Raw genomic sequence first — 18,740 nt, 5'->3', positions numbered from 1 at the left:
CTGGTTCAGTAGCCTCGTCTGGTTTCCCTGCATCTCCTCTCTGAGCCCTCTTATCTCACTCTCCATTTGTCTTTCTAAAATGCAAATCTGGGCAAGTCGTGTTCATGAGTTGCAACTGCTGATGTCTCTCATCGACCGAAGAATGTAGCTCAGAGATCTCAGCTTTGGACTCGAGGCCTCCCCTCCTCTTCGTCACCAGCCTCCTCTTCTACCCCAGGCCGTCTACTGGCCGCTCCTGCACGCACGCGCAGCCACTCTGAACTTGATCATTCTTCCAATCTCAGTGGCCTTACGCTCACTATACCTTCTGTCTGACGTCCCCGTTCCTGTCTTCTCTGCTTACCCAAATTCTACTCTTCCTTCATGAAAAACGCCTTGGACTCTGAACTTTCTCAGCCCCTGCACACATGGCTGCTCCCCCTTGTGAATTTTCATCACACTTTGTTCTCACGGGCAGCCCTGCACCACACTGCCCTCCTGTATTGTAATGGTCCTTTTTGTCACACTCCCAGCAAAAGTGTCTGTATCTCAAAGCTGGAAAGACATTTTATTTACCTTTGTGTTCACCCGGGACTGGGGTGCCTGTGATTCTCCACTGGGTGATGGAATGGACGTCTCTGCCTTTATTTCTCAGAACTTTGTTATGAAAGTCAGAGAAGAGGGTATTTTTGAACGAACAATATAAAATAAACTACAAGTATAAGAACCCCTAAATCTCCCAGACCATCCCTCTATATTAAAATAACCCCCCTTCCAGGTGAGTGAAGATGTTTCATTTCTAGGAAATGAGACTTTTTTTTTAATGTTTATTTATTTTTGAGAGAAAGAGAGAGAGCGAGGGAAACAAAGAATCCGAAGCAGGCTCCAAGTTCCGAGCTGTCAGCACAGAGCCAGACACGGGGCTTAATCTCACCAACTCATGAGACCATGACCTGAGCCAAAGTCAGACGCTTAACCAACGGAGCCACCCTGGTGCCCCCAGACTTATTAATTAATCAATGCCATTTAAGACTTGGAGTAGAATCGCCCAAAGCAAAATTGTCTTTGGCAGCCTGTCTTTATGTGTACCTTTTATGCAAATAATGTTAACATGTACAGTCAAAAATAAATTCTAGTGGACTATCTCAGAAACATATACGTAAGGAACTTCGCTAACAGGAAAAGAAAACATAATAGGACTCCAAGAGATGTCAGAGTGTTTTTAGACAAGGGGGGAACCTGTATGGAGGGTTATACTGGTGGGCGGGAGGCGAGGCTAAGTGAGCCAGGGTCCTACAGTGAACCCAGGACTGCTTTGGAGCCTGAACTGCCAGAGGGCTGTGTAGACAGCTAGACTCATCTTCCTGGATGGTCTCTGAACTGTGACGCTCTCACGGACACAGATGTCCTTAGCAAAGCGCTCCAGCCAGGGTTGCCAGATTTGGCAAAAATAAAAATACCAACCACCCAAATAGAGCAGGAAGCACACTTTAACAAATCATTTGTTTATTTGCAATTCAAATTTAACTGGGCATCTTATATTTTATCTGGCAAACCCCGCCGCAACCCAAGTGACTTTAGTATCTTTGAACCTGGTATTCATGGCTCTAGGGTGTTTTGGAGAAAGAATTAGCCTGGGCTTTCTCTTAGACAACCAGAAGGGTTTCAGGCCGTAATGTAACTGGGGGGTCGATTGCCATCTAGTGGAAGATTTGTGACAGTGCAGGCTTAAATTGGAGGGATAGGGTTTTTTCCAGAGTCTTCAGGGAAGGATTCACCAGGAAGGATTCTGGGCAGGCCCACTGCAAAGCCCTGAGGTCCTCGTGCTGAGAGGGTGATGGCCAGAAGAAGACGAGGGTGCGGTGGGGGGAGGGGACGTGGGAGGTTTGCCTTGCAATCTGAGGAGAGGAGTGGCCTGACCGTGGCTCGCCAGCATGTGGATTTTCCTCCTGCAATCAGCCTGAACCAAAACCAAAAGCTAGAACTAATTGTAAGAAGCACAGCATCATTCCAAATGAGGATGGCTCAGACATTAGTGGAACTACCAAAAATAAATGTACACAGGGCACCTAGGTGGCCGAGTCAGTTATGTGTCTGACTTCGGCTTCGAGCCCCGTGTCTGGCTCTGGGCCGAGAGCTCAGGGCCCACTTCAGATCCTCCGTCGCCCTCTCTCTCATCCCCCTCTCTCTGCCCCTCCTCTGCTGGCTTTCTCTCAAAAATAAAAACACTTCTTTTAATTTTATTAAAAAAAAAAATTCAAGACCCAGATAGGTATCGTAACACAAGTCCTTTCATATCTCTGCACATTCTAAACTCTAAATTCGGGCTGTTGAGTGGCCAGAAGAGCAGAGCTAGGAAACCCTACAGAGATGTGTGCGCATGTGTCTTTGTGTGACCAAGAAATTTCTTTTCCAAATATTGACTTTTTAGTTCTTAGGACTCTAGAACTATTACGACAAATATAAGTTTTTGAAAAAAAAAAGTTATTTTCCAATAATCATAGCATTTGGAGGTCCAAAATAGCCCCCCCCAACGCACTCCCCACCTGCACTGATGTAGTTAGAATCAAAGGCCCTCCAGTCCTACCTACTTGGTCACTGTAGGGCCATCAGATGTGAGGTGCTAAGTATACACACACACATATGAACATTCTCTTCTTGGTGCTCCCACCTCATTCCTAACCCCTCTCCCCCCAAAAGAAGTACTTTGGAAAAATAAGTTAGGGTTCACAACGCTGGAGACTTGACCCAAAAGATCTAGGAGGTCTCTTGCAATCCTATCCCTAACAGCCCCAAATTCCAGAGAGAGCCTCGGGCTCAGCTCTGCTCAGGTTCTGTCCGGAGTTTGGAAATAGAATAGGATCGAATGCCAGGAGTGAAGACCAGGCCCAAGACGCCCGATTTTGCCTCCGGCAGGAGGGATGGGCCCAGGGACCATGCCAGGCTCCTCGGGGGCCGTGCCCAACGGGGGCCTCACTCGGGGCACCTAGGGCTGCATCCCACGCCCGGCCGGCGAGCGGATGGCGGTGAAGGAAACGCAGCTCCCCGTCAGTGGGGAGACGCGCAACTGCAGAGGGAGGTCTAAGGACGCATGAGCCTGCCGCGTACAACAGACACGGGCTCAGTTGCCTGGCAAGGAAAGGAAACAAGCGTACACGGCCTGCAGAAGTCACAGGACCGTTCCGTCCTCAGGGGGGCACACAGAGGCGTGGGCAGGAGGGCTGGCCAGCCCTCCTCCTCCTCACATCGGGTCCATCAAGGTGAGCCCACAGAGGGGGACACATCCAGCTTCCACCCGGGTCAGGGGACTCCGGTCTTTCCAGCCCTGCTGCCTCCGGGGGGGGGGGGTGTCACCCAACCCCCTCCCTCTCCTGCACACTGCTTGGCCCCACAACTAGGGGCCACGGCCGTTCTTCTCTTCGGCTCGGAGCTCGTCGGCTGCAGAGGGCCCCTCCCCACAGGGAGCAGGCTGTTCCTCTTGGGCCTTGCCCAGGAAGGGCCCCGAGTTGGGTCTGGCCCCTTCGGGGATCAGCGGGGCGACGCCTGGAGAAGACTGCCTGCTCAGGGTCGGGGCGTAGGGTGCTGGAAGCAGATCGGGGAAGTAGCCATCGCCTGCGGGGGGCTGCCCCAGGGCCTGCGGGCAGAAGGGGCCGGGGAAAGGCAGTTCTGGCAAGCAAGGGTCATTCCAGGGGACCGTACCTGTGGGGTCAGAGTGCAGGAGAGAGGAGACAGGACTCAGGGTCTCCACCACAGCCGGCGAGGTTCTGGGAGACTCCCCTCCCCTCCCTCCCACAGGAACCCAGCCGTGGTGTGGGCGAGGTCCTAGCACCAGGAGTCGCTGCCCTCGGGCTGGCCACGCTCCTGCCTCCAAGCCCTGTGCTCTGGGGACATCGACACAGAGCGGGGTGTGGGCCAGGCCGTGCGCCCCCTCCCGCAGGTGGTGGGGAGACTGGGAACAGACTGCACCCGTCTTTCTCCCCTTTCTACTGGGATTTAGTCTTAAGACGATGGTTGCGCCCAGATCTCAGAGGTCCGAGTGGCTCAGGCCAGCTGCCAAGTGTCTCCCTCGTGTGGTTTCTAACCCTCCGCAAATCCCTCCCTGGTGTGGGGAGAGTACCCCCAGTTGAGAGTCAGGCAAACTGAGGCTCTGCAGAGCTGGGAACGGCTGGGCCTGACTTCAGAATCCCGACTCCGAGGCTCGCGCCCCGCTCTGCAGCCCCTCAGGGAACCAGACGAGCACTTCGTAGAGACCACCAGGGCCGAATAAAAGGGATCCGCTCGCTGCCCCGGCTGCCTGCCCCTCCCCACCTCCGCGGTCACCACTCACCCCACTCACCGGTGTTCCCAGCAGGCGGCTGCAGCACCATCTGCCCCGACGGCAGCCCCGGGAAGTAGCCCTGTGACGTCCCCGCGCAGGGGCCGTAGGGCGATGGGAAGAGGGGGTCATCTGGCAGCAAAGGCTGCAGGGGGTGCGGCAGGGGGAAGGGGAAGGGGTGCAGGTAGGAGAACTGGGGCGGAGGCTGTTGGTAGAGCTGGCTCTGCGGAGCCTGGGAGAATGGGAACGGCCCGGGCTGGGCGCTCTGTGGGTAGTCCGGGGGCTCCAGGTCTTCCAAGTATGAGCAGGCGGATGGTGGGGTGACGCTGTGGGGGACAAAGGAGTGGCTGGCAAGGCCCAGGGGGAGCCCCTTCGTTGTGACCACCCGGTAGGTGAGTCCCTTCCTGTCTCCAGGACCCCAGACGTGCCTGCTTCCTGCTCCTGGCTTCTCTCCTCCCCCCTACTCTGTTGCTGTGACATTCTAGATCTTTCCCACTCTAAATCCACTTTCCTTTTAATCCTCATCACAAGCATGACTCTCTCTGTTCACCCTTCCCAACCAAGCTCCATCTGTCTTTCCTCCTTCTATGCCCCTCCCCCACCAAGAGAATTCAGGTGACCCTCCTCCCCAGTAGGCTCCGTACCTTGTCCCCCAGGAGCCATCTTTGTGGCTGCCGTCACTGCCGGGAGTATCCAGCAGCAGGGGCAGCAGTTGGGGGCTGGGGACAGGGCCAAGGGGAAAGGGAAGGCTGACTCTTCGAACTGGTGGAGGGCTGAAGAGGGGAGGGGTCTCTGCCACGCTTTGAGTACTCTCGCTCTGTTGGGTTGGGGCCAGTGTCGGCTCAGAGGTCAGCAGCATGGGAGGCTCTAGGAACCAGAGTCAAGGAGGGGTACAAGGGAAAGAATGGGGAGGCCGACTTGGGATGTGCCATGCCCAGGTGCGCTTGGATAGGCCCCACTGGACTGAAACCCTGGACAGCTTTGGCCCATTCCCACATCTGCCCACAAAGGACTTGGTCTTGGCCATCTTTCCAGCTGCCATGTCCCTCACGTGACCCTCAGGAGGTGTCCAGCTTACCCGCAAGAGAATCCAGAGGGGGCTCCTGAGGGAAGGAGCCAGGCTCTGGGTCCAGGGGCACGGCGGCCGGCCGCTCAGCCGCAGAGCTGCAGGCAGACAGAACGAAGACTGTAGCTCTAGCGTCCCTGGATTTGGACCAGGGCTCCGCACAGGGGACAGGGCCCCGGATTCCCAAACACTGCCTTCGTACAAGACCCGGGCGACTTCCCGACCCCCCTCCATCCAACGTCTCTCTAAATATCGGCCAACAGCTCCCGGCCTCATGGCCAGCTTTCCAACTTCTCCTCCTAGACCCCAGGCACCCAGTGTCTAGCCCACCCCCACCCCTTCCTACCTATGGGGTGATCCGGGAAGAGGGGAGAGCAGTACCTGCACTGACCGCTGGCCACGGCAGGGGCGGGGCCTGCGGGACCTTCCTTGTCCTCCTTCCCATTCAGCTTCTCCACTTTCCGCCACTTCGCCCGGCGATTCTGGAACCACACCTGTAGGGAGACAGCCTGCGAGTGTTCAGGGAGCACAGCGGACTCAGACTCGGGTTCTGACTGTCACACGAGGAGCTACAGGGCTTGAGGAGGTCGCTGTACCACTCTGCCTCAGAGGCCTTTCTCTGCAAGATCGGTTGAAAAGATTCATCTAGAGAGCGGAGGTATTTTCCTCTTCTCATCTGCGGCTGTGGCACCGTGGAAACGGGCCCAGAACACAGCCAGATCTGAGACCCAACCGTGGCCCCTGTAGGGTGCTGCTGAGCACTTGCTCTGCTCCTTCGAGGGCACCAGGTGCCACCCTGACGCCAGCTGGCCAGCCCCCTTTACCATGATGCGTTGGGGGGTGACCCCCACGGTCTGGGCAATCTCCCGGCGCTTATCACTGTCTGGGTAGTGGTCTTCTTGGAAGATCCTTTCTAGCTCCTCCAGCTGGTCTGGAAGAGAAGAAACTTGCAGGAGGACAGTGATGTGGCAGCAGAGGAGAAAGGCAGATGCCTGACAGATGGGACCACTGTCCCCAACCCAAGGGTCTTCCCAGAGCTTTGCACCGGAGTTCCCCGTTGGGCTGGGGCTTTCTGGGTCTCCTGGGATTTGTGGAAGGGAACTGTGTGGTATTTACTTTCCTACTTCTAACCTGTTCCCAATTTCATTTTTTTTTTTTTTTTTTTTTTGAGAAAGAGAAAGGGCCCCGAGTCATTGAGGGGCACAGAGAGAGGGAGAGAGAAGTGGATCTCACCCAGGGCTCGTGTTTTACCTGAAGCAGGGCTCAAGCTCACGAATTGTGAGATCATGACCTGAGCCGAAGTCAGATGCTTAATGATGGAGACACCCAGGCGCCCCCCAATTTCACTTTCTGATGAGGCAACCCAGTGTTCCCTTGGAGGGTCAGAGGTCGTGGCCCTGCCACAGGTCGAGAGAGGGCTCGGGACGAGGGGGTGTACGGACTGGCCACACTGCAATCTCCTGGAGCTACGAGGTCCTCCGTTGAGCCCTCCTTTCCCAGAGAGGATGCCAGCCCCCTTAGACTTCCTCTCACCTCCAGGGACTTACCTGAGCGGTATAGGGTCCGGGTCTTTTTCCGAACTTGGCAGGTCACTTCCAGGGACCTCTTCTGATCTGTGCTTTGGCTGCTCTGAGCCAATGTGCTGAGGAGGTTGGCCAGATGGCAGGGCCCCCGGCCTGACCCGCAAGGCACTGGGTTGTGGGCGGCTCGGGCTGACTGGGTGCCGCCGGGAGATGGCGTGGAGGCCAGACACCCCGCACTGGGCGTTTTCTTACTGGACACTGGAGAGTAGGACCTCTTCCCTGACTTTGCCTCTTTCCCTGGGAAGGAACAGCCTTCCCCAGGAGGCTGGGGTCCAGGTGGGGCCAGAGGGGCGTCTCTGTGGAGCGTCCCCGAGCTGGACGGCTGGCCCGCTCCCCTGGTATCTGTCGCAGCTGGTTCTCCAGGGGCATCTGATGGTGGCTTCTCCCCAGGGATGGTACAGGAGCGGGGCAGTTCCTCACTTGGGGCATCCCGAGCGCAAGGGGCTGAACTCTGCTGTAGTTCCTTTTCTGGCCCGGCAGCCGAGGGCTTGTCTCCACCTTCGTGGCCTGTGGGGATCAGCACCCACTGACCTTAGCACCCGGAGAAGGAAAAGCCTGGACTAAGGATGTGCTGCTTCCTGCTCTGCGGCCTGGGTCCCGTTTGGGTTCAAGCTTTCATTTGTGCACTTGTCACAGAGGGTAAGAATTCTAGGCTCGCTGTTTGAACTTGGCTGTCGTGAAGACCAAGCTAGACAGCCCACTGCTTGGCAGAATGTGAGCAAACGGATGCACCTTGGAGGGGGCCTGAGCTCACACACAGATGGTAGGAAGGCTACGCTGATCTGGGGGGCACGCACTTTCTAGGAGTTGCCCGTTTGTTTGTTTTTTTCCCCAGACACCTGGAATGGAGGTGAGGGACAGGCACTTTCTAAGGGACAAATGTTGAAGTTGGGGGTGGAATTGGAGGAGGGAGAGACTGTCCCTAAGGTGCCATCTGGATCACGGGGACAAGCCTCCTCTCCTTCCAATTCTCTCCAAGCCCGTGGGCACCCCCCCTGCCCGTCCCTGCAAAGCAGGACGTCACACTGGCCTTGGGCACAGGCCAGCCCTCCCTTCACAGGTAAGGAAGTGGGATCCAGCCGGCACCTGACCCCCCCCGCCCCGCCCCCCCCCCCCCCCCCCCCCCCCCCCCCCCCCCCCGTCATCCAAGCTTGTCGGCTTGAGGCTGGGCCTGACTCACCAGGCACTTACCCCGTCCCAGGCTCTGTGCTAAGCACCTTTCAAAGATTAGCAAGTGTGCACTTAATCCCTGTGAGGAAGGCACGATTGTAGCTCATTCGAACACATGAGGAAATACCGGTTACCAAGTTGAGTGGTTTGCCCAAGATCACCCAGCACAGTGCTCTTAATCCTCATGCAGAGTCCTTCCTGGGGTCCCCAGAACCTCCCCAGCTCACCACCCTTACAATCCCCAGACGCTTTGGCATTCCCACTTAACTGGAAGATTTTTAAGTGGATGCTAGCTAGTGACTAAGAACTGCTGCTATTTGAATGAAAATTACATAAAATAGAGCATCGAAAGGAATGACTTTCTCATGAGGTGTAAGGAAAGACGGACCGCCAGGGGCTAAGGTGATTTGTCAAGTGGTTTTCTAGGGTAGTCAGACCTGGCTGGCAGGAGAGGGCCCGGGCTGCTGAGGAGGGTGCCCACGCCTGGGTTGTGGGGAAGGGACAGGTGGATGGTGGCCTGGGGAAGGAGGGACACGTTGGGTTGGACTTCTGGCATGTTAGGTGAGCTTGTAGCCTAGCACACCTGGTACGCAGTAGGTGCTCAATAAACGACATCAGCGTGATATGCCCTGGTGCAAAGGGGACGGGCGTCGGAAGCCGTAGAAGAAGGGCCCCGGGGGGGGGGGGGGGGGGGGGGGGGGGGGGGGGGGGGGGGGGGGGGGGGGGGGGAGACACGGGAACCCACAGGAGGGAGGGCGCGCAGGGTGGGCCTCCCTCACACCCCCAGCCCCGCGGCCCCCCAGGCGCGCCCCTCGCTCACCCCGAGGCTCCGGGCAGGGCTCCCGCGCCGGCTCCATGGCCCAGACTCGCCCGCCGCGCTGCCCCCGCGCCGCCTAATGAAGCCTCGCGGGCGGGCAGGTGCGCGGGGTCCGCACGCGCCCCGGGGAGCCCGCGCCCGCGCCCCTCACCCCGCCGCCAGGGCGCGTGGGGCAGCTGCGGGGCCGCGCCCGCCCCCGCCGGCCCGAGGGCGGCCCAGGTGTGCGGCCCGCCGCCCCTCCCCTCCCCTCGGCCCACAGCTCACGCGGCCCGGCTCCTCAGGCACCCCGAAGGCTGGCGACAGTCCTGCCCCCCCGCCCCCGGTACCCGGGGGCGGGGGGCTCGGTGGGGGCTCGGAACGGGCTCCGCGGTGCAAACTGGGGACGGCCACCCTGGAGCACCCTTCCGGGGAGCCCCCCACGCCGGGCCCGAGCTGAGCGAGCTCCCCCAGACCCCGCCCGGAGCACAGAGCTGGCCTCTGGTGACCACGTGCGAGGAGCCCGTGCTGCCAGGTAAGCCGCACCACACCGGACCGCGTGGACGGGGCCCCGCGGCACAGGCGCCGGGGGCCTTGGGGGGCGGCGGGGAGGCCCAGCTGGCCCAGGTTTTGCGGTCGCTCACCAACCCCCCCCCCCCAACTTGAGATACTAGTGCGAGTTCTGGGAATGACGGGGAGCCTCCTGAGGGAGCTCTGTCACGCGTCATGTTTGTGATTCCTGGTTCAGAGTACGTTTCATGCCTAAAATTCAGAATTTAAAATTCTCATTGCCGCCGCCTTAGGTCTGCGTCTGCCTTTCCCCCGCCATGGGAAACGTGGGACAGATTGAAACAGGTGCTTGGAGCTGGGCTTAGGCTGGGGAGGGGTGTCGGGGGGAGGGCCCTGACCGCACTCCAGGTGTTCTGCATTAAGGATTTAGAAGCCTCTGGACACCACGTGCTTTTCTGCTACAATCACCTATCGGTTCGTTTCCCTGTGCTTCCATTCCGTTGAGGGGCTTGGCTTGCACACTTCGCCCTGGGAGAGGGGCCAGAGCTTTAACTATTTTTGCAACATGAACATACAAACGGGTTAACCTCCTGACAGTGTGATGAAAACTTCAGGAATCTGATGTTTCAGTCTGACTCCTGTAAGATTAACATCCTCGGATAAATAAGAGGTTTAGACCTAGGGCCCAGTTTCTCAGCTGGGAACGGAGCATTGGAGGCCTCGTGACCGAGGCATGGGGGGCAGTGAGGTTACTCTACAGGAAACATCAGAACGGTGGTATGGTTGTAAAGGGAGCACAATAGTCTGCTTGATTACACATTTATGGGATACCTACTGTATGTCAGGCACTGCACAAGTCAGTGCCTTGCTCGTAGAAGCTTCCTGATGGAGAGGGGGCTTGAACAATACTACAGGTAAATGGACTATGTCAATACAGTGTGGTCAGTGGTGAGTTAGGAGTATGCACGGGCGCTTCGCAGCACAGAGGAGCAGAAGCCTGGCCTGGGATGGGGAGCGGGGAAGGTGGGGGTGACCCAGGAGCCGTGAGCTGAAGGTTAAAAGGAGGGTTCCATGCAAACCTTATGTTGTCCCAGCCCTGCTTACAACCCTGAGGTTGGCCCCTGCCTGCCCAGGAGGTCAAGACCAGTCTCCCAACTGGGACAGGACCTTCCAAATCCTGGCCCTTTTCTTTCATCCCCAACTCACCTGCCTTCCTGTGCCAAAGTCCTCCGGTTTTATTCTCTTTTGACCCACTGTTTCTGACTGTTCCTAACCTTTCCCTAGATCAGAATTTCTTTCTTTGTTTTCTTTCTTCAGAGAGAGACAGAGCATGCGCTGGGGAGGGGCAGAGAGAGAGGGAGACACAGACTCTGAAGCAGGCTCCAGGCTCTGAGCTGTTAGCACAGAGCCCGACGCGGGGCTCGAACCCACGGACTGTGAGATCATGACCTGAGCCTATGTTGGCCCTTAACCGACTGAGCCACCCAGGCGCCCCTAGATCAGAATTTCTTAGGGAAGTTGTTTAAAATGTGACTCCCACATTCCCAGAAATTTAAATTGGTGGGTGTAGAGAGGGACCCAGAAATAGCCCTTGTAACAAGCCTCTCAGGTGGTTTTTATTCACCTTAGAGTCTGAGATGCTCCTAGACCTTTCAGAAACAAAGTCAATTAAAAGTGTCCTGGGGGTGAGAGTGAGGGAAGCAGGTGGGGGGGGGGTGCTTGTATGGGGGAAGATGACCTCTTCACCTTCTCTGAGGCGTCTGTGGCAGTGAGAAGCCAGGAACATTTCATTTGGTCGTAGGTTATCCTACGTTAAACTAAAAATAAATCATTCTCTACCAAGTCCATTGTGTTTTGTCTCACTGCGTGCTCGCCCTCCGCCTGGGGGAAGGGCGGGAGGGTAAAGACTCCAGTCACCCGAGGATTGAACCCCGCCCTTAAGATTCAGGGGCTTATTGTAGAAAAGTGTGTTTAAGGGAATTGAAGATGTTGGCATTTTTCTAAACACGTAAATCGCTGCATATGTTAGGCTTGGACTATCACATTAGAAAAATTGAAGTTTTCTTTCCTTGCTGATACTCTTGGCTTGCTGTTGTGTGGCTGGATTTTTATTTTATGGCAAATATTGTCGTGTTTGTTTATTTACATGAACATTTGCTTTAATGGCTATGAGTGAATTTGGCTTCTTAAGACATAGAAGACAGTCTTTTTCGTGGGTTTGCTGGGGAAGGGGTAGCATTGCTGACACGTGCTGTTAATAGTTCTCTCTGACAGGTCAGCGTCCAGGGCAGGAAGACCACTCTTTATGGGGGGGGGGGGGCAGAATGTGTTTCCGGAGGCTTGGGAATATTTATCTCTAAGTCTTGTTTGGTTAGATTTCATCTTTGTGATCGTCACACAAGTTCATCTGCTCAACTTGCTTAGTGGGCAGGGTTTTTTTTTTTTTCGGGGGGGGTGGTTCTTAGTTTTTGGAGTCAAATTCCAAAGCACCACTGTCACCCTCTCACCAAGGGCCCTCGATTCTAGCATCTTTTCTTCCTTGGAGGAGAGTCACAGACAGAAACGCGTCTGGTGCTGCTCCGCAGACGGCAGACCTTTCCTCCTTGTGTGTAGAGCCGGCCGCACCATGAGGACAGGCAAGGGGAGTCCGCATCCTTTGTCGCCCTCCTCCTCCCGCAGTGAGAAAAATAACCAGAAGGTGGCAGATTGAGAAGAATGGCAAAGTGGGCACAGGGTCATTTGCTCTTGTTTTCCCTGCCACGCCCAGGTGGCCGCAGGTCATGGGAACAGGCCTGGGACCAGAGAGGCGAGAGTAACGTTGTGAAAGACAGAAATCTGAACAGGCCCCGGGCAGTGAGAGAGCAGAGCCCCAGCACACGGGGCGGTGAGGGCCCGGAGACCACCAGGAGGCAGAGGGCAGCTAGGGCCAGTCACAGGTTCAAGGACCAAGGCACCCTGAGCCCGAGGAGGGCAAAGGGCCAGATGCTCAGATGAACACCGTGGGCCCATGACACCACCGTGAGCTGGTGCCCAGTGGCCTCCTTTGGAAATCCCAGCACGGGATGGTTTGAGTTGGCCGGTGAAGAGCATTGAGAACACCTGGCTGGAGAAACCCCGTTCTGGCGTGAGTTGGCCTCATAACCTCCAATCCCAGGGCCCCACTCACTCAAGATTTTATGCTTCTACCAAGGGCAGGGACCGTGTTTGAGACACGGGGTTGCTACAGTTAGACAAAAACAGAGAGGGAGGCAAACCATAAGAGACTCAAATACAGAGAACAAAGCGAGGGTTGACGGAGGGGTGTTGGGTGGGGGGCGGGCACAAGGAGGGCATTTGGCATGAGCCCTAGGTGCTGTATGTAAGTGATGAGTCACTAAATTCAACTCCTGAAATCATTATTCCACTGTGTGTAAATAGTTTGGCTTTAAATGAGCTTAGAAAAGAAACCCATAAAGAAGAGAAAATAAAGAGATGGGCTTGCTGCTGCTATTGTCTGCACTCAGCCTGCAGTAATAATAAGCCACATTGCTGTGTTTGGGGATGGCCAGTACCCTCCCATCTACTCTGATCCTCTCCTCCCAGAACGCTAGAGCTCTGGAGAAACTTCTGCGCGGTGCTAGTGTACTCCGGGATCCGGACGCTCTTGCGGTAATTATTGCATGGCCTTCGAGATGCCTCGGAACCTGGCCCCAGCCTTCCCCTGCCCCCCCAGTCTCCTCATCTCTCCTGTTCTAACGTTGTCCTTTCTCGGGATGGCTCTTGCCATCTCATGCCTCAGGGCTGCCGATCATGTGGTTTTATAGGCCTGAAACGCCATCCCTTCCCTTTTATTTCTGTCAGAGTCTTCCTCATACTCCAAAACCCAACCCGATATTCTCTTTTCTGTGAAGCCTCTCTCGGCTTTCCGCAGCCCCAGTGAGCGGCTCCCTCCCGGGCCCTCCCGCTGTGCTGGGCGAGCCTTGACCTTACCGCACTCAACACAGGCTGACCTGAGAGTCACGTGTGTTCTCTGCCGGAATGTGAGTTCCTGAGTGACAACATGCATCTATTCATGCCGGACACTTTCTTCTTGCTCCACAAATAACCAGCTCATTGAATCCTCATAATAACCCCAAGGAGGAACTATTATTAGCCGCATTTTATTGAAGAAACTGTGGCACAGAGCTTGAATACTTTGTCAAGGTCACACGGCTGGGAAGTGGCACACCCAGGATTTGAACCCAGTCAGTCTAGTTCCCACCCATCCTCCTAACTACTAGGCTATATTACTTATGTATACTTCTGTCACTTCAGTGCTTGGCACAGTGATTTACACGTTGCGGGGGGGTCAGTAAGTGTTCATTGACCAAAAGTTACTCACCACTGTCTGGAGTCCGGGAGCAGGGGAGGGAGGGCGAGAGGCGGCCGTGGCTGTTCGGGGGAGCCACAGTGATGGGAATGTTCTGAAGCTCGGCCGGTGACCGTCACTGGAGTCTACACATGAGATAAAATTGTAGAACTAGATGGACACGCGCGCGCGCGCGCACACACACACACGAGTGTATATAAAACTGGGGACAGCTGAGTGAGTTCCTGTGGCTACTGCCAATGTATGTCTCCTGGTGTATCTTGTATCATAGTTCTGTACGGTGTTACCATTGCAGGGGGGAATGGGTGATGACTACGTGGGACCTCTCTGTGTCATTTCTAACAATTGCATGTGAATATACAATTATCTCAGAAAATTTTTTAAAATATTTTTTAATGTTTATTTTTGACAGAGACAGTATGAGTGGGGGAGGGGCAGAGAGTGAGGGAGACATAGAATCCAAAACAGGCTCTGAGCTGTCAGCAAGGAGCCCGTTGTGGGGCTTGAACTCTGGAGCGGTGAGATTATGACCTGAGCTGAAGTCAGATGCTTAACCAACTGAGCTTCTGGGCACCCCTACTATTAATTGTGTTTCATACATGTTCTGCATGATTATAATTCTTCATATATAATTTTGAGCCTTTGCTTCCTTCAGTTACGCAGTTCTCTCTTGTTTCAGCCTTCAGAATTTATTGAGTGACACTTTAATTTAACTGGTGTCCATCTTTTGGAAAAAAACATTTAATTTAAAGTCTTATTTTTCAAAACTAAAAAGCAAATTGGAAATAAAGCTTCTAAACTTTTCTCTTGCGGACTTTTTGTTTTAAAATCTCTTCTCAGTAGTGATCGATTTTGTCTTTTTTTTTTTTTTACACCCAACCAAACCTGTGAGGAGCCGCAAAGTTATTCCTTGCACAGGAATAGCCAGCAGCTAGGCTGCCAGGTGTTCGCCTAAGTGTTTCATCAAAGAGGAGTCAGGGACTCTGAGGTCATAAACTTGAGAGGCCAGAAGGGCGGCTTTTAAGAGTGAGATTCCCTGAACGCGGTATTTTTTTCCTCCTTTGGTCCCCCGGGACTAGACCTCTGCTGGTGGCCTGACAGATTTTTCTGGTGTTCAGGTCTGGGTCAGTGACTCCAGGAAAAAGTGCTCTGCCATTAGGCCCTCGTGCATAGGAAGAGAGCTCGGTCTTCTGGCCACAGCATGGTCCTCACGGGTCCACTGGTTCTTTCGGGACATGGACTCATGTCGTCCTGGGCTGTGAAGCCCTCCTTGTCCCCCATGACCTGGTGCCCTCCAGGTCTGGTGACTAGTGTGGAAAGCTAGGTCCTGTCATGGCCAGCGGGCTCCTCTGTTCTTTGGGGGCTCCAAGGTTTTAGGTCCACTAACCTTCGGGTGGTAATTCAAAGTCTTTAGGATCACGGATGATCTGCCCTTGTCTTTAAATGCCTCCTCGTGCTCGATATCAATCAAGGGCAGGGTCGCCAGTGTGGGTGAGAAGCTAGGAGAGGCTCCCTTTGCACGGAGGGGGAGTGGGGGGTCCCAGGCTTGCCTGTTGTGAGGTAGAGAATTGAAACGGTAAGAGATGAGATCGAATACTTGAGAAATAATTAGGCCTGCAAAACCTGTCGTTCAGTTTGTTGGAAAGACAAGGGAGCAAGAGAACCAGAGAGGCTGCTGGACGCAGTCTTCTGTTTGCAGAAGGCTTCTGATTGTCTCTGTCTTACAAACTGGCGTTGCCGCATGTACCGCTACCTTGGTGGGGGGAATGTGTGCTTTGGGGGCCCCAGAGTGTAGGCAGGCTGCCGGCGCAGGCCCAGGGAGAGGGGAAAAGAGCAACAGAGATGGGAGGAGCCACGTTTGGACTTGGAGATGAGCTCGACATTGTCACGTACATCTGGAGTCCCGCGATCTAATTTCTAATCTGCGCTGTTTAGAGATGCTGTGCCAAGGCCCGATGTGTTGGCTTCTCTGTTGATTTGGGCTTACGACAGGGCGAGCACTGATGTCGCTCGGACTTCTCAAACTGAACTCCTGATTCCCACCCAGAACTTGTGACACTTCCAGTTCGATTCATTTTTGTACCAACCGCCCAGCTGGAATTACCCGTGGTTTCACTCGCTCCCTCCCAGCTGACGGATCAACTGTCAAAAACAGTGCTGCCAGTTCAGCCTCCATGGTGCATCCCTCTCAACGCTTTGGCTTTCCTCCGCTGTCACCGTTCTGGCCCAAGCCCCGTTCCTCTCCTGCCCGACCTTCAGTGACAGCCGCCTAGGCTCGTCTCCTCGTCTCCACCCCTGTTGTGCTGTAATCCATCCTCCACAGACTCGCACCGTAGTCTGAAAATGTAAATTAAGCCACATGTCACCCTTCTATTTATATGCTGTGATGACTTTCCGCTGTACTCAGACTTCCCACTAGAGCCCTGCATGACCCGGCTGCAGCGTTCTGCTCTGACTTAATCCCAGGTGAGCACTCTGGGCCTTCAAGCACCTTGAACATAACCAAGCTACTCCTGTCTCAGGATCTTACATATGTTCTCCCCGAGCTCGGAAACTGTTCATTGTTGTGGCAAGTTCCTACTCAGATCTGGGCTTGAAGGTTATTCCTCAATGAGGGCTCCTTCGGCCACACTGTCTACTTAACACCTGCCTCTTAATATCTTTTCTTTGTTTCCATTGCAAGTCTTTTTTAAAAATTTTATTAAGTTTTTATTTTAGTTCCAGTATAGTTAACATACCGTTCTATATTAGTTTCAGGTGTATGATAGTGATTCAACACTTTTATATACCACCCAGTGCTCATCATAAGTATACTATAGAAGAAAATTTTTAAAAAATGTTTATTTTTGGGAGACAGAGTGCAAGCATGGAAGGGACAGAGAGAGAGGGAGTCACAGAATCTGAAGCAGGCTCTAAACTCTGAGGTGTCAGTACAGAGCCTGATGTGGGGCTCGAACCCATGAACCATAAGATCATGACCTGAGCAAAGTTGGATGCCTAACTGACTGAGCCACCCAGGCGCCCGACAAGTGCACTTCTTACTCCCCATCACCTATTTGGCCCCTTCCCCGCCATCTCCCCTCTGGTAACTATATAGTTAAAAATGTGTTTCTTGGGTTATCTCTCTCTCTCTTTTTTCCTTTGCTCATTTGTTTCTTAAATTCCACTTATGAGTGAAATCATGTGGTATTTGTCTTTCTCTGACTTACTTATTTCACTTAGAATTATACTCTCTAGCTCCATCCATGTTGTGGCAAATGGCAAGATTTCATGCTTTTTTATGGCTGAATAATATCCCACTGTGTGTGGGGGGGGGGGGGCGCGTGCGTGTGCACACATGTGCCACCTCTTTTTCCAATCATCTGTTGATGGACAGTTGGGCTGCTTCCCTAATCTTGCAATTGTAGACCATACTGCAATAATCATAGGGGTGCCTGGATCCTTTTGAATCCGTGCTTTTGTATTTTTTGGTTAAGTACCCAGTCATGCAATTACTGGTAGTTCTTTTTTAATTTTGGGGGAACACTCTATACTGTTTTCCACGTGGCTTCATCAGTTTGCCTTCCCACCAACAGTACAAGAAGGTTCCTTTTTCTCTACGTCCTCACCAACCCCTATTGTCTCTCGTGTTGTTGATTTTAGCCATTCTGACAGGTGAGAGGTGATACCTCATTGTAGTTTTGATTTGCAGTTCCCTGGTGATGAGTGATGTCGAGCATCTTTTCACATGTCCGTTGGCCATCTGTACGTCTTCTTGGGAGAAATGTCTGTTCATATCTTCTGCTCATTTTAAAATTAGATTATTTGGTGTTTCAGTGTTGAGTTGAATCAATTCTTCATAGGTTTTGGATACTAACCTTTATCAAATATTTTTTAGAATTATCTTCTCCCATCAAAAGATTGCCTTTTAGTTTTGTTGATTGTTTCCTCCACTGTGCAGAAGCGTTTTATTTTTATGTAGCTCTAGTAAGTTTATTTTTGCTTTTATTTCCCTTGCCTCAGGAGACATATCTAGAAAAAATGTTTCTAGGGCTGATGTCAGAGACGTTACTGCTCTCTTCTAGGATTTTTATAGTTTCGGGTATCACATTTAGGTCTTTAATCCTTTTTTTTTTTTTTTTTTAAGAGAGAGCGGGCACAAATGGGGGAGGGGCAGAAGGAGATGGGGGAGAGAGAGAAACAGAGATGGAAGTGGGCTCATGGTTTTTTTGTGTTTTTCGTTTTGTTGCCTGAAGTGGGGCTCGAGCTCACCCCATGAGGGGCATGAACTCGTGAACTGTGAGTTCGTGACCTGAGCTGAATTCAGATGCTTAATTGACTAAACCACCCACGTGCCCTTAGGTCTTTTATCCATTTTGAGTTTATGTTTGCGTAGGGTGAGAGAAAGTGGTCCGGTTTCATTCTTCGGCATGCTGCTGTCGCCAGTTGCCCCTCACATCATTTGTTAAAGAGACTCGTCTTTTTCCCGTTGTATATTCTTTCCTCCTTTGTCAGAGATTAATTGACCACATCATTGTGGTTTTATTTCTGAGTTTTCTATTCTGTTGATCTGTGTGTCTATTTTTGTGCCGGTACCGTACTATTTTAATTACTACAGCTTTGTAATATTTTGAAGTATGGAATTGTGATGCCTCCACTTTGCTTTTCTTTTTCAAGATTGTTTCATTATTCAGGGTCTTTTGTGTTTACATACAAATTTTAGGATCATTTATTCTAGTTCTCTGAAAAATGCTACCGGCTTTTTGATAGAGATTGCATTACATGTGTAAATTGCTTTGGGTAGTTTAGACATTTTAACAGTATTTGTTCTTCCAATCCATGAATGAACCTGGAATGTCTTTCCATTTCTATGTGTCATCTGTGATTTCTTTCATCAGTGTTTTATAGTTTTCAGAGTACAGGTCTTTCATCTCTTTGGTTAGGTTTATGCCTAGCTATCTTATTCTTTTTGATGTAATTGTAAATAAGATTATTTT

General features: G+C 53.1%; 1 protein-coding gene across 1 annotated transcript; it reads right to left on the bottom strand.

Annotated features, from left to right (window-relative positions):
• Positions 1-3,373: 3,373 nt before the first annotated feature.
• NOBOX (NOBOX oogenesis homeobox) lies at positions 3,374-8,970 on the bottom strand. The gene is made up of 8 exons (XM_039243025.1): positions 8,934-8,970; positions 6,908-7,450; positions 6,146-6,291; positions 5,742-5,914; positions 5,373-5,458; positions 4,939-5,161; positions 4,316-4,620; positions 3,374-3,678 (listed from the first exon to the last, which is right to left on the bottom strand). Exons 1-8 carry the CDS (start codon positions 8,968-8,970, stop codon positions 3,374-3,376), a joined length of 1,818 nt encoding a protein of 605 aa, XP_039098956.1.
• Positions 8,971-18,740: the final 9,770 nt, after the last annotated feature.

Source organism: Hyaena hyaena, unplaced genomic scaffold (assembly GCF_003009895.1).
Source record: "Hyaena hyaena isolate Hyena2069 unplaced genomic scaffold, ASM300989v1 scaffold_220, whole genome shotgun sequence".
Taxonomy (NCBI): Eukaryota; Metazoa; Chordata; class Mammalia; order Carnivora; family Hyaenidae; genus Hyaena; species Hyaena hyaena.
The sequence above is the reverse complement of the archived record's forward strand: the minus strand, read 5'-3'. Positions and strand labels throughout refer to the sequence as shown.